Source organism: Mus musculus, chromosome 15 (genome assembly GCF_000001635.26).
Source record: "Mus musculus strain C57BL/6J chromosome 15, GRCm38.p6 C57BL/6J".
NCBI classification, from domain to species: Eukaryota; Metazoa; Chordata; class Mammalia; order Rodentia; family Muridae; genus Mus; species Mus musculus.
The window spans coordinates 80,090,733-80,105,608 of NC_000081.6; the positions used below are offsets into that span (position 1 = coordinate 80,090,733).

Consider the following 14,876-nt stretch of genomic DNA (forward strand, 5'->3'; position numbering starts at 1 on the left):
AATAAGTACATAATTAATTATTGGATTAAGGAAAGGGATCGGGAGCTGTGGTGGAAGGGGAAGGGAGTCTCAGGTCTGTTTTTTTCCCAGCTTTTGCCTCCCTTACAGCGCCTTCCAGGTCAGGGGGCGCGTGCATGACATCATCGGTGGAGCTCGGCGGCTAGGTGGTTCTGGGGGCCCGAGAAGGCTGTGCAGATCTCTTAGAGAGGGTCATTACTGCAGCCAGCGACCTACGGACGCGTTCAATGAGCCACTGTACGATCAAACGGAGCCCCTTCCCTTTATTTGAAGCAGAGAGCGAAAGGAAAGAGGCAAATGAATAAATAAATAAATACATAACAAAAAGAGTTTCCTGAAGAACTACATCTCAGAGGGCTTCCGAAAGCGGGGATGCGGCTGCACTCTCTGTCCACACCCTGATCACGCGCTATTTTGCAAAGAGGTCACCCCGCTGGCTGGGAGCGCGCCCCACACCGGGACCCCAAGAAGCACCCGCTTTCTGAGCGCGAGCTTCGGGGAGCTGCACCTGCCGTGCACGGACGCCCCCTGGCGGGAGCCCCGGCAAGCACTAGCCGAGCGCAGGGGAGGGGGCGGGGGCGCCGCGCACGCGCACGGGTCGGCGGCGCGCGCCGAGCGGGGGGCGCCGCGCGGTGCAGCCACGATGGAAGGGGGTGCGTACGGAGCGGGCAAAGCCGGGGGCGCCTTCGACCCCTACACCCTGGTGAGGCAGCCACACACCATCCTGCGCGTCGTGTCTTGGGTAAGGACACAGCAAGGCGGGCTGGGGCGCGGGGCGCCGGACACCGACGCGACCTCACCTGGCCCGGGCGGCCCTGCTGACACAAGCGGATCACGGCCCCTGTCACCGAGGTCCTCAGTCCCATCGCCGAGACCTCCAGGCTGTCGCTGCTTTACACTTAGCGGCTAGGTTCTCGTGCGTCGGTGGGGACGGAGCCCAAGTTTAAGGCCGCTTATTGGGGGGCGCGGATCAGGGCGTGGATCTTTTTCTAGGGCGCACTGCTGCACCTGCCGCGCGCTTTCGGGGCGAGGACCTGGAACTAGATTTTGTTGCTCACTCTGTACGCTGCGGAGCTCTGAGTCTGGAGCCTGGATTTTTGGGTTCCGTCAAGACCCGCATCTGTTTTGCCGCGTGACCTTGGGCAGGGAACCACCCCAAAAAAGATACGAGGGATTCAGTTCGGATCTGGGTGGGGAGCGTCACCTCTTATGTCATGCCTCAGTTTCTCGATTTATAGGGGTGGGAGGAGCCAGGCCCCTTTGGGCTCTGACATTTTATGAATCCGCAACTCTCCGATCCCTAACAAACACCTGAGTGGATTCTAAATGTGGTCTGGAGAAAGGTTCCTTCCATGCAATAGAGAGCAGAGAAGTCTGTTTGTTCGCAATCTTTAGCCCACCTAGTCCGTGCAGGTCCCCCAGTGCTGAGTGGGGCTCAGCTCAAACCTGGGGGGTGGGGCAGAAACATCTTGAAGGAGTGGCTCAGGAGGCCTTGCACCCCAGGGTGAGGAGGCCTGTAGGCTCTGGGGTTGGCTGGCTTCATGGAGGGTCTTGCCCCTGTAGATCTGGGGGTCCATTCCTGTTGTGCTAAGACCAGAAGAGCCTGCATTGGTGACACGGGTCACGGACCCCTGGGGGCTAATAACCGAAGTCAGCTGTGACCCGGGCTTGCAGAGGTGCCCTCCTTTCCTCGTTTTCAGGGCCATTTCAGGATCTGATGCGTGGAATGGCTTGAGATTAATTCTGGTCTTACGGGGATCTTTTACGTTTCCTTCTTGTGGGGAGCCTTGTTTCTGTTACTCTTCATGGCCGTGCAGCCCAGCTATATCCGCGAGGGTTTGTGACACCGGATTTATTCATTCTTGGCCCTCCCCAGCTCTCAGATGCCCCTGCAGGCCCTAGGTAAAACGGGAACCCTGGAGGCACCTGCCTGCTCAGGTGCGCTGCTTCCTCTGACCTCTCTGGAGCCCCTGGCTGGGATGTTGGAAACACAAGCTTTGTGAGGGGGCGTGGGCGTTCCTTCTGCTTGGGTCATTTCTACCGGTGATGGCTTCATTTAGCAAAGCTTTATTGAGTCTGCCAGGCCCGGAGGGGAGGGAAGGGAGGGAGGGCAGCATGACTCAGGCTCAGGCTCGGTCCTGATGCTCAGGGAGCCCACAGTCCTACTAGAGAGGGAGCCAGGACCAGAGGTCTCCCTGCTGTGGCATGGATGTGCTTCGTGGAGGTGATGTCATGTTGGTTCTAGTGGGACACAGAGGACCTACACTTCACATCAGGGTCAAAGGAGGACATGCCCAGCAGGAGGGAGAAAAATGAACTAGATCTAGCACCCACTCATGGATCTTGGGAAAGGCAGGCAAGCCTTGGAATTCAAGTCTTCCTGTCACCAGAGGACTGGGCTTCTGATGCAGAGGAGATGGCAACTCCTGTAGTTTCCAGACTGGGAAGGTTGTAAAGGTGATGAAGCCCAGCCCCAAGCCCTTCCCGACCCGACCTTCAGGCCCTGCTCCCACACCTGGATCCCAGGTGCTCTATATTTTTAGCAATGGCATTTAGAGGGGAAAAAAAAATGTTTTTAAAATCTAGATTAAAAAAAAAAAAAAAAAGCTTTGGTCCTGGGGCAGTGGTGGTGCACACCTTTAATCCCAGCACTTGGAGACTGAGGCAGGTGGATACCTGAGATCAAGGCCAGCCTGGTCTACAGAGTGAGTTTTAGGACAGGCAGGGCTACACAAAGAAACTGAGTCTCAAAAAAGCCTCCCCCCCCACCCCCGGCCCCACAAGAAAGGCTTTGAGCAGTGGTGCATGCCTGTACTGTCTGTACTCAGGAGGTAGAGGAAGAAGGATCAGAGTTCAAGGCCAACCTAAGGTAGATAGCAAATTGCCAGCTTGGGCTACAGGAGACTGCCTGAAAGGAAGATAAAGAGTTTTGCACCCCTACCTGATTACTGAAGTATTACCTGCTCATTATTGGACAGCAATGTGGGATACATAATACCATTGAAGTACACACTTCAGGTGAAGAGGGGACTAGGGTTGTGGCCAGTGGTAGACCACCTGCCTAACAAGTGTAAGGCCCTGGTTCAGCTCCGGTAGGGTGGATTGGGGTGGGTTGGGTGGGGTTGGGTGGGGTGAGAAAGAATGAAATAGAAGAAATGGTAAATTTCATGATGTGCCGCGTTGTTTCTGTTCCATCTTTTTGAATAGTCTGTGCTGTATAGACATCTTCAACACATTCTGGAGCAGGCCCCCACGCCTTCTCTCTGCCCTCACGTTTTTGCATCTACTGTGGGGTCTGGTAGCCCCATACTTCCCCATGGAGCTAAGAGAGCCAGGGCCTGGGTCTGGGGTGACCGATTTGTTCAGGTTTGTTCGAACCTTCCTGGCTTTAGCATTGATAGAGCCAGATTCCCAGGCCCCCATCCCCTTCAGGCCCATTCAAGCTGGGACTACTGATACCACGGCGTGGTGTGTGCCAGCACGATGTACACATAGGCGTGTGGGTTTGTAGAACTTGTACCAGGATGATCGTTTGTTGTTGATTTTCCAAAAGGTGAGATGGCGGGGGCGTCACTCAACCTGGACCCTGTGAACCTTGGGTCCCTGGAGCCCACTGACCCCAATGGCACAGAAGCAGGGCTTCCCAGAACCCACTTGTCCCTTGACTCTTGGCTGTCATTCCTTCCCCCAGGCTGGGCAAGGCCAGACTGCACTTGATGAGGAAGGCAGAGCTGGGACTCCGTCCAGGGCAACTGCAAGCTATTGCCACCATCTGTTTTCTTATTCCCTTTTCCCCTCCCCAGTTCTGTTTTAAAAAGACAGGGTCGCCGGGCGTGGTGGCGCACGCCTTTAATCCCAGCACTTGGGAGGCAGAGGCAGGCGGATTTCTGAGTTCGAGGCCAGCTTGGTCTACAAAGTGAGTTCCAGGACAGCCAGGGCTACACAGAGAAACCCTGTCTTGAAAAACCAAAAAAAAAAAAAAAAAAAAAAAAAAAGACAGGGTCTTATTATATAGCCCAGGCTGGCCCCAAACTTGATACATAGCTGAGGATGACCTTGAACTGATTGTCCTGCCTCCGCCTCCCTCTGGTGCTGGGATTCTAGGCTGTGCTACCACACCTGGCTTTATTCAGTAACAGTGGTGGAACTCAGGACGTCACTCGTGCCAGGCAAGCCCACCATCAGCTACATCCTCAGCCTCCTTTAAATATTTTAAATTTTCATTTCATTTTTTAAAATGTGTATGTGTTTATGTGTGCATATTTGTGCAGGGGACAGAGGAGGAAGAGATCATTTAAACCCTTGGAACTGGAGTTAGAGGCATGAGCCTCCTAACCTGGGTGCTGGGAATTGAGTACCATTACCGGTCCTCTGGAAGAGCAGCAAGGGCTCTTACAGGAGTATCTCCAGCACCTTTTAACTTTTTGTTTTTGTTATTTTTTTGGTTTTTTTGAGACAGGGTTTCTCTGTGTAGACCAGGCTGGTCTGGAATTCAGAAATCCACCTGCCTCTGCTTCTTTTGTGCTGGAATTAAAGGTACACCCAGCTAATTGGTTTACTTTCTTTTTTTTTTCTCCTTTCTTTCTTTCTTTCTTTCTTTCTTTCTTTCTTTCTTTCTTTCTTTCTTTCTTTTTTTAAAAGATTCATGTAGGGGACTGGTGAGATGGCTCAGCGATTAAAAGCACCAATTGCTCTTCTAAAGGTCCTGAGTTCAAATCCCAGCAGCCACATGGTGGCTCACAACTATCTATAATAGGATCCGATGCCCTTTTCTGGTGTGTCTGAAGACAGCTACAGTGTACTTACTGATAATAAATAAATAAATCTTAAAAAAAACAAAGAGTGATGTATAGCCTAGGATGTCCTTGAATTTATGATCTTCTGGTCTCCCAAGTGCTAGGGTAATAGCTGACTTCATGTGGCAGCTAAAGCCAGCCGGAGGAGTTGGGATGGGTGAGCCAGTCCTCAGCCCCATGACTCAGAGGAACAAAGCTGAGCCTGGAGGGAGTAGAACAAAGGCCAGGGAGACTATGAGGAGAAGCCAGGAGGGGAAGGGAGAGGCTGATAACAGGGGAGTTGGAGAAGCCAGGCTTGGAAGCCAGACCTGAAAAACCTGCTTCCTGGTGGGAGAGAAAGCATGCAGGGTATAGAGCAAGCCTTGTGACAGCCTCCTTCAGCCTTGCTTGGCTGTGTGACAGAGCAAGATATTCTGCAAGCCTCAGTTTCCCCATTCATTAAGTAAGGGAAGGGCAGTGTCTTAGATTCTATATGTATAAGTGTTTTGCCTATGTGTACGTTATACACCACTTGTATGCCTGGTGTCTGTGGAACTCAGGATACAGCATCAGATCCTCTGAAACTGGAGTTGTGGATGGTCGTGAGCCACTATGTAGGTGCTGGGAATCAAACCTGAGTCCTCTGCAAGAACAACCTCTAGCTGCTCAACCAACTCTCCAGCCCCACGGTATGCCCATCCTTAAAGAAGCAATGGCAAAAGGCTGGGGAGATGGCTCTGCCAGTTAAGTGCTTGCTCTACAGGCCTAAGGACCTGGCTTTGGATCCCTAGCGCTGTTGTACAAGGCAGATGTAATAGCATGTGACTGTAACCCCAGCACTGGGTGGGGACTTACACAGGCAGGTCTCTGGAGCTCTGCTAGCCTAGCCAAATCAGTGACTTGCGGGCTCAGTGAGGGACCCTGCCTTAAAGAATAAGGAGGAGAGCAGCAAGAGCCGAGGACACCCTATGCTGATCTCTGGCCTCCGAGTGCATGTATGCTCACAAGCACTGCAGTGGAGGGAGGCTCGTTGGCACACACGAGTGAGCAGAGCCGAATGTCGCTGGAGCTCGGCAGGGAAGTCATACCCTCATGTTGCTGGGGGAGCCTTCTTTTCCAGGCATGGAGTTTGGCTCATCTTCTCTGTTGAGGAGGCAGGTGCCGGTGAAATGAATTGTGGGAAGAGGTACTTTAGCTGGTACAGCCCCAGGCTGTCAGCCCAAGCTGGGACCATGAAGGCGATCCTGACAAGCCAGATTTCTCAAGTAACCTGCAATTACAGAGCAGCATGTGGACATGGCCTGTGCCCTGGGTCTTCAGCCTCTGCATCACTCCTGAAGTCCTTGTTGTGTAAATTGAACTGTAACCAGGTCTGTCCCCTAACCCTGTACCCTGAAGCTATTCAGCCAAGGGCTGTTTTCTTTTTCCCACTTTCCCTTTGTCAGACCTGAGGTGGGCAGGCTCAGGGTCCTATCTCTCAAGCACTTCTAGGCCGTTCTCCAGCTTGGACTGCGCTGCAGCCCTGGTACCTCCCTTCCCTTCTGACGAACCAGTTCCGGTTCCGGGGTGACGATTGCCCCCCCCCCCCCCACATTTACCTATCTCACATACCTTCCCTGGTCTGCAGTGCCAACTCTCAGTCCTGGTCCCTGTGCCAACTTCTGATTTCACAGCGTGGCTCCCCTTTCTCCATAGTCTCTTCCTTATCTGGCACAGCCAGGGCTACCATCCACACCCCGGGCTATGTGTGTGCACCCTCATCCATGCCCAGTTCTCCTCAGCTTTCTTTGTCTGTCTTGTGATCCTGGACCTGGGCCTCTGAACCACAGATCCTCTCCATGACCCTTATTCCTGGACTTTCTTGTCTCTCCACCTTGGGTCCCTGCTCTGGCACACCTGCTGTAGCTGGGGTAAATCCAGTCCTACTCCCCAACTGACAGCTGCACGCTGCCCCTTGTGGGCCAGCTCCCTACTTGGTGGCCCAGGCTCCTCTCACATGCTCAAGTTCCTGTGTCTGCATCTGGTGTTTCTCTCCTCGGCGTTCCTCCCATCCCCCACTCCACCCTCCACCCCTGCCCCAGGTTCCCCTCTCTGCTCTTGGCCCTTTCCCCTCTTCACCGTAGGAAGCCGCTCCCTCCCCATTTCCCTGGTCCCTTGTAGGGTCTGAGTGCTCAGTCTAGTACAGCACACAGCACTCGGCAGGCTCCAGGCTCTGCAGGCTCGGCAGGCTCGGCAGGCTCGCTTGCTCCTACTTCACTTCTCCCTCAGGCTCATCCATTGACCTTCACGTTGCCAAGTCCCGTGGCTGATTGTTATAAATGGATTTCCACGGTGCCTGGCTGGCAGTGAGGACCTCTGCATGCATGCCCTTACAGTAAATTCAGAGGCATAGGATGTGGACACACTGTCCTCTCATTTAACCTATACCCCGAGTGTGTTCTGGATACCTGCTCCAGGCAATGAAGGCTTTCACACTAATGAGGGAAATATGAACCAGGATCCAGTAAAAATAATGGTGATGGTAAGTGAAGAGACAGCCAGAGGTGTGTACCCTGGCTTAGCGACAGGGCGCGGACTAGACTTAGCAGGATAAGGACCAGCCAGGCAGAAGGAGCCTATGCAGAGTTGAATAGGGCGATAAGCCTTGGGGGCGGGGAATCTGCCAGATGCCCCAGTCCTGGGTGATGGCTGGTTTCTCAGGAGGGCTCCACACTATGGGTATGTGATGTGGGACTTCTACTCTGCCCCTTTGTTTTACCAGAACTGTCACCTCCCCTGTGAAGCCCTCCTGGGTTCCCCAGCTTGCTCCTGATTCCTCACTGCCCTTGTAGATGGGCAGATAACTGAGAGTTGGCAAAGCTGCAACCTCTTGCATTTTTGTCTCCGGAGGGAGCCGGGGCTAGGAGAAAGGCGGTATCAGGCTTAGGTGCCAGCATCATCTGACAAGGAGAGTGGCAGCAGCTAAGGGGAGAACTCTGTCCATCTCTGAGGTGGATTCACCAATACCCACCTGCCTCGCTGGGTGAGCTGGGTACTTAGATCCAGCTGCGATGGGCTCGGACACTTGGACACTTCTTCAGGCGGTAACTGCGCCTTGCTTTCTTCTTTCAAAAGGGGCGGAGGTGGCACCACTGATTGAGGGCGCTGGTCAGTCAAGGCAGTCCTCTGGGTTCTCCTTCCTGGTGAGGCGTGTGGGGGGGCATGTTTTCACGGCCTCAGGAAGGGAAGTTTGTAGCATCTCAGCACCCAAGGAGACCTAGTCTCTGCCTGCCCAACCAGCCGCCCTCCCCGCACCCCCAAACCGTGTGAGGGCAGTCTGTGGGAAGATTATCACATAATCCCCAGTGGCCACATCAAGGCTACAGGGAGAAGAGGCCCAGGCTCTCCAGGCAGATGAGCCGCTGCTGGAAGCTGTCACGCGTCCCTGAGCTGTCTTCTCTGCTTCCCTCACATGATCTTGTCGGCTGTGGACCTGTCTGTAGTACGGCCCTTGGCAGCCTGACTCATCTCAGTATGGTTTCCTGTCGGGACCCTGGAGGCAGGATTGGGGCTAGGGAGGAGCCTACTTCAGTCCAGATGCTGATCTCAGCCAAGTCCAGCTCATAATAGGTTTAGAGAGGGGGCACTTCCATGGGATGTGTGCAAGGTACTCCGGGCTAGGGATGCTGAGAAGTTCTGTCCTTGAACTCTGCACTGCCTGTGCCTGTCAGACTGGGTCCTGCTCCCCTCCAGGTTTCTCCTGACCTTCCTGCTGGGTCTGGGGAGCCTGAACCCCACAGTTGAGCTATAGGGAACAACTTATGTAACTGTGTTATGGGGGATGCTGGTTGGAAGCTGTCCTGGATCTGAAAGTCCTGTCTGGAGGGCTTCTTGTGGCCACGTGGTTCCTGTGGCTGCTTGGATGCAGCAGAGCCAGCCTCCCTGGGAAGATCTGGGGGAAAGATCGGTATCCCGGACTAAGGGACAGCCAAGGGCAAAGGCCTTGAGGTTCCATTGCTTTGGGAGGTTGAGCTTGCTAAGGAGCCAGAAAAGAGGGGAGGGGCTATGGTGATTTCACTTCCGGGGTAACTGAGTGCCAGTTCAGTAGGGGACTCACTAACATGACCTTGGTTTAAAGAGGGTGGCTGTTGTGACTGCTCCCATTGCCTGAAGATCGGTGGAGGTGGCCTGGATCCAAGGTGGTAGCATGAAGTGTTACAGAGTTATGTAGAGAAGCTGAAGTGAGAGGCCAGATGGCCATATTAGGGGTGAGGTCCAACCCAGGTCTGAGATCTGGTAGGTAGATGGGACCCTTTGTGTGTGTGTCTACAGCTAATTTGGATAAGCCTGGCATTTATCTAAAGACCTTTCCAGACTAGTGTGGTGGCACTATACCAGGAGGTTGAGTCAGGGGGCTGTCGTGAGTTCAAGGCAGACTGGGGTACATAAGCAAGCACCAGACTTAGCTAAGACCCAGTTGCAAAAAGAAGGCGCTTGAGCCAGGCGTGGTGGCGCACACCTTTAATCCCAGCAGAGGCAGGCGGATTTCTGAGTTCAAGGCCAGCCTGGCCTACAGAGTGAGATCCAGGACAGCCAGAGCTACACAGAGAAACCTGTCTCAAACAAACAAACAAACAAACAAACAAAAAAACAACAAGACAAAACAAAACAACAACAACAAAAAAGTACTTGCTGCTTACCAAGTTCAGTTCCCAGCACCCACGTTGTTAGGTGGCTCACTACACCTGCCTACAGCTCCAGTTCCAGGGATCTGACGTCATCTCTAAACCCCCTTGGGCACCTGCACACACATGGCATACCCAGGGCTTCTGGAGTTGCTGAGACAATTTGTGCTGTCCCAAGCTGGCTGAGGGATGGGGTTGGGGAGTGGAGCTGTTCTTAGAGCCCTGGAGCTGGCCCCACCCCAGAACTCCTGGCTCTGTCAGAATTCTTAGTATACTGATCATTTGGTCTGTTAGAAGATGGGCAGGCAGGTTGCATGGGGGCTGTCGTGGTTCCCTGGAACTGGGGTCTGGAATCTGCCCCCTTTGGAAGCAGCTAGCTAGGACTTGGAGTGCTATGGAAGGGCAGGCTGGGGCCATGCTTTGTTGCTTTGTTGGGATGTATGGGTGAGTTAATGGTCAAGTCTGTGGGGTACTTCTATTGGCTTCAGCTTCCCCGGGGCTGCAGGCTGGTACAAGGTTTCATGGGAGACAAACCATAAACATCCTAGCTTGTGAGATCAGGGTAGGGAGAACCACCAAGAAGGAGGTGTCCACAAGGTTGTTGGGGTCACTCACCACATCCTAATAGAGAAGGCATTGCCTCGATCCTGTTAGATAGAAAAAAAGGGAAGGAAACCATGTTCTAAAGGAGGAGCAGCGTGTGCAGAATTTTCCAGCACCCTGCGGCTGTGCCATCCCTCCCCTCCCCGTAGCTGACCAGGGCACCGGGGTCCCGGAGGCTCAGGACTTCCGGGGTGTCTGATTCTCTCTGCACCTCTGAATTTAGCAACCCAGAATCCTGGAATTCTTCTCCAATCTGATCTTTCCTCTGGCTCGCTTCTGAGTTGGCCGTGGGTCTACACCAAGCACCATCTGGTCTGGGCTCTGTTTCTAAAGACAGGATGGATGCATTCAGAATCGGGTGGAAACCATGGCGGAGGCTGTTCAGCTGGGTTTTCCCTTCTGTTTTATTATTGTGTTTATTTAGGGGTGCCTGCCACAGCACACAGCTGTCAGAGGATAGCTTTTGGTTTTCCCCTTCTACCCCGTGTGGATCCTGGGACAGAACTCAGGAAGCCAGGCTTTGGTAACCTCTACCTGCTGAGCCCTCCCCAGCCCTCCCCACCATTTTCTTAAGCTGTCGTGGAGAAGGAGATTCCTTTGGAGCCCGCTGCCGTCAGGTGGCCCCCTTGGGTCATGTCCTGCTGTCTGGGTGCTCTGCTGTGTCTGTGGGACCTTTTTTCTTTCCCCACCGCCCAGCCAACAACCGCAATGTATTTTTCCCCAGTGTCCTGGCCACCGCTGGATCCATATAGAGTTTCCTTCTGGTTTCCGGTTCACTGGTATCTGCTTTCGCTACTCCGTATGTTGCCTGCAGCCTCTGCAGATCTGGCCTTAAGGAGCTACCTAGGGAGGCTGCCTGGCACAGGGCACCAGCTTTGGATTCAGAGAACCTGGCATGCCAGTGCTGGCTCCCCCTCAGCCTCTCAGTCCCAATCCTCAGACAGGAGTGAGTGTGTTTGGTGGGTCAGCACACATCAGTTCACACCGTGGGCCCTTCCTCTCTCCACATCTGTGAGAGGCAGAGCACCTGAGGCCCTGTCCCCTGCTCTAGGGGGTTCCCACTTGGGTGAGAAACTAGATCATTGCTGCCAGCGAGGAGTCCTGTAGGGAGCTTTGGAAACCTCCAGAGACTGGTTGTAGGTCCTTGGAGACAGTTTGTCTATCTGTCGGCTCCTGTCCCCTGCAGGGGTATGGTGCTTTCAGGTGCACACCTCTATCCCCGATGATCAAGTCTGCTCTCAGGTTCATAATTCTTTGCTGTATGGGATCTGGGCAAATTCTGCAGGCCGCACCTCTGCTGCAGTCCGAACTCCCTGGCTCTGTCCAGCCTTGACACTGCAGGGACTTGCAGCTGTCCGGCCCATTCTTTGCAAACACAGGTTGCTTACTGAACCACTTCTGGGTCTGCATTGATTCCTGGAACCACCCTGACCTTAGAGGCCCGGGGCCCAGCCTTTGCTTGCCTTGGTGACCTTAATTCCCAGATGTCTTTGGGCTCCGCATCAGCTTCCTTCATCTCCTGCCACACCTTGAACTCATTTGCACCCTAGGGCTGTTTTCCAGATATCTGATGGGTTAAGGGACCTGACTGCAGCCTGGCTAAGTGGTCGCTTCTTCAGAGGTCCCCCCTGTCCACCTAGTCTGTCTTCTCTTAGACTACTTAGTGCTTCTTCCCGGTGCACTTCAGGACTTTGGTACATATCTGTCTCCATCAGTGTGAACAGGGACCTTGCCTGCCTTGCGGTTGTGGTGAAGATATACATATGAAGTGCTCAGGAGTTGCTGTTAAGTGAATAAAATACTGACCTCTAGAAAGACACCTCCCAGGCCCCGCCCCATGCAGTGCCGATCTGTGTTTGTGACACGGTCACACCCCTGAGGTTTGTGTGTTCTTCCTGCACCTGTCACAGAGTTTGAGGTGTGACCTGTACTAGGAACAGTCTCCAAGGAAGAAGGCCTGGAAGGGGGCCTAGGACAGGGAAAGGAAGGGAGGAAGCTCATAGCTGAAGGAGAGCAGAGCCCCCAGAGTGTGAATGGGGCGGCCTCTATACCTAGAAACTCAGGATGTATCCAGATTGTAGAGAGAGGAACCCCAAACGTGACCTTCCATCTGTAGGGTGGTGACACATTCGAGGTAACGGGACCAGTGAGAAGGGTTCCGTGACTCAGAGCCAGGTTTTGTCACCCAGCTTGTTCAGACTACTGTGCTTCCTGTGCCCGAAGACAATGGCCACCCTACAGTCCATCAGCCTGTGTTGACGGCTTCGGCTATCCCCACACCTCCGCTGCATCCTTGGTCCACAGCAGCCTCTCTGCTTCCATTCCTCTGCCTGGATTATGTGTGCCTCAGATCCCTGCGGGGCCGGCTTCTTATTAGCCCATCTCAAAGGGCCTGACTTCAGGATCCTCCCCTGATCATCTTGACCTTCCTGCTGTCGGCCTAAGCATCTATTCCCCTTATGCATCAATCCAACATCTCTCTGAGGCTCACTTGGGTCGTCCCCGCCTGGGCCTGGCAGGCACGCATTCATTCCTCAAAGTACATTGGAAGCCCTGGGCTGTTGTGTTCCCCCTGAGCGTGGGTTCAGACAAGTGAAATTGCATAGCTAAAGACCCAAGGCCCTGCAGGGGTTCTCAGACCAGACTTGTACCCCACAGGGTCACTCCCCACAGGAAGGTCTTACTGCACTCAATGCCCTGTTTCTACAAGGTTGCAGGCACCAAGAAGCCCACAGCCTGTGGTGAGTGCCTGACCAGAGCCGGAGCCTGCCACCGCCACTGTGGAGCCACAGGCTTCCCATTTCTGTCCTTCTGAGAGTGTTATGATCTTGTGCCTCACCCTCCTGGGGACGCATGTCTCCAGCACATTTTTCCTGGCCTCTCCAAGGACTCCCTGTTTGGCTTACCCTAGAGACCCAATCTTGATGGTTCCTCATCAGCTTTCCCCAAGGCCCAGGTTTCCGCCTGCCTGCTTCCCCTCTCGGCTCCTTCTCTCAGCCTTGGAGGCCATTTTCCTTGCTTTGAGAAGTGGGGCCCACTCTTGCGCTAGCACCTGCAGTGCTATTTCCTGGCCACAGGAAGCACCTCCTAGGCACCTCCTAGGCACCTCCTAGGCACCTCCTAGGCAGCGTTGCTCAAGAGTACTCTGGCTTGGCTCCTTCTTCCCTGTAGCCTCCAGGGAAGGGAAGCTATCTGAAAGGAACTTTCTCTTATTCCTGTGAGGCATGCCCTGCTCTGGGGCGCAAACCTCATGTGGAGAAGCTGGTATTGTTTTGTTTTGAGGTACCAGGATGGTTAGCACCTGACCTACCAATGAACTACATCCCCTGTGTGTGTGTGCGAGCATGCGCACGAGTGTGCCACCGTGCACAGGTGGAAGTCAAAGACAATTTTGCGGAGCTGTTTCTCTCCTTCGATGTTTATGTGGGTCCTGAGAGTCGAACTCAGGTCGCCAAGCTTGTGCTGCAAGCGCTTTTATCCCCCGAGCCATCTCACCAGAAGATACTTTTTCTAGAACGTTCATTGTCCAGTACACAACAAACCTCAGATTTGACTGTAGCAGGCTTTTCCTTTTTTTTTTTTTTAAGATTTATTTATTATTATATGTAAGTACACTGTAGCTGTCTTCAGACACCCCAGAAGAGGGCGTCAGATCTCATTAAGGATGGTTGTGAGCCACCATGTGGTTGCTGGGATTTGAACTCAGGACCTTTGGAAGAGCAGTCAGTGCTCTTAACCACTGAGCCATCTCTCCAGCCCATAGCAGGTTTTTCTGAAATCTATCTAGTCAAAAGGCTTCCATTCTGCTGATTTGGTGGCATCAGGTGACGTACAGGACCTGGCCATTTGCTGCTAGACGCCTTGGGTCTTTGTAGCTGCCAGACGCAGATGGCAGTGTGCAGAGACCAGGTAGCACTTGGTCTAGGCTGCTGCCCCTCAGCGCCTGCCCTGCCTGCCTGGGGTGTGGGTAGCCCTGGAGCCCCTGACATAGTCTTTGAAACCCTATCATAGGCCACTCCCCTCCTGTTCCCCTGAGCACCAGCCTGAACTCAGTGTTGCTTAGCCATCATATTGATGTTACAAGGTACAGCAAGGCTACCTGCTGGCCTCTCTCTCTCTCTCTCTCTCACCACCTGGTCCCCTGGTCCCTTACTTCAGGCCCTCCACTGGAGGCTGGTTACCTTGTGAGTCTCAGTTTGCCTTTTCTGTCAGTGAGCCATTCTAAATCACCTGCTGGGTTTCATGAGCCAGATGTAGAGCCAGTGAGCCCGAATATCCTGTATGGACAGGTCTGTGGTATCCTGTGGCTCACCAAAAACCTAGCCCCTTCCTTCCTTCCTCCCTCTCTCCCTCCCTCCCTCCCTCTCGCCCTTCCCTCCTTTCTTCCTAAATCAAGATAGGATCTCACTATGTAGGCCTAAGTATTTTGGAGCTTGCTGTCTAGACTGGGCTGGCCTCACATTTCCAAAGATCTCCTTCTCTGCCCATCAGGCGACCCCCCTCATCCCCTGCTTTCTGCTCTGCTCTGCCGCTGTTTTGCCTGTGGTAAAAGCAGCCGGTAGAAGAAATCACATCAAGTATGTGGCATGGTGGCACAAGCCTTTAATCGGCACTCGAGGCAGAGACAAGTGGGTCTCAAAGTTCAAGGCCAGTCTGCTTCTACATAGTGAGTGAGACCTGTCAGAAGGAAAGGAGGAAAGGAGAAAGAAAAACAAAACAAAACACAAAATATGTGACCTTGTGTCTAGGTTGGGCACCAGAGATAAGACTCAGGAACTCAGAATGTCTTGTGTGCTTAGCACATCTCTGCCTCTGC

General features: G+C 53.5%; 1 protein-coding gene and 1 long non-coding RNA gene across 5 annotated transcripts in view; one reads left to right on the plus strand and one right to left on the minus strand.

Moving 5' to 3' along the window:
- On the minus strand, positions 1 to 1,102 carry Gm31134 (predicted gene, 31134). Its single transcript, NR_168675.1, has 2 exons — positions 819 to 1,102; positions 1 to 279 (listed from the first exon to the last, which is right to left on the minus strand). It is a non-coding gene; the product is annotated as a predicted gene, 31134 (long non-coding RNA).
- Syngr1 (synaptogyrin 1) overlaps positions 602 to 14,876 on the plus strand; it is a 28,168-nt gene continuing 13,893 nt past the window's right edge. For 2 of the 4 annotated variants that reach the window (NM_207708.1, NM_009303.2), the window contains exon 1: positions 602 to 760. In NM_207708.1, coding sequence (NP_997591.1) covers positions 662 to 760 — 99 coding nt within the window. In that variant the 5' untranslated portion in view covers positions 602 to 661. Of the gene's footprint in view, positions 761 to 6,761; positions 7,315 to 14,876 lie in introns of those variants that run through there. The other 2 variants (XM_006520695.1, XM_030248440.1) reach the window with 1 other exon arrangement.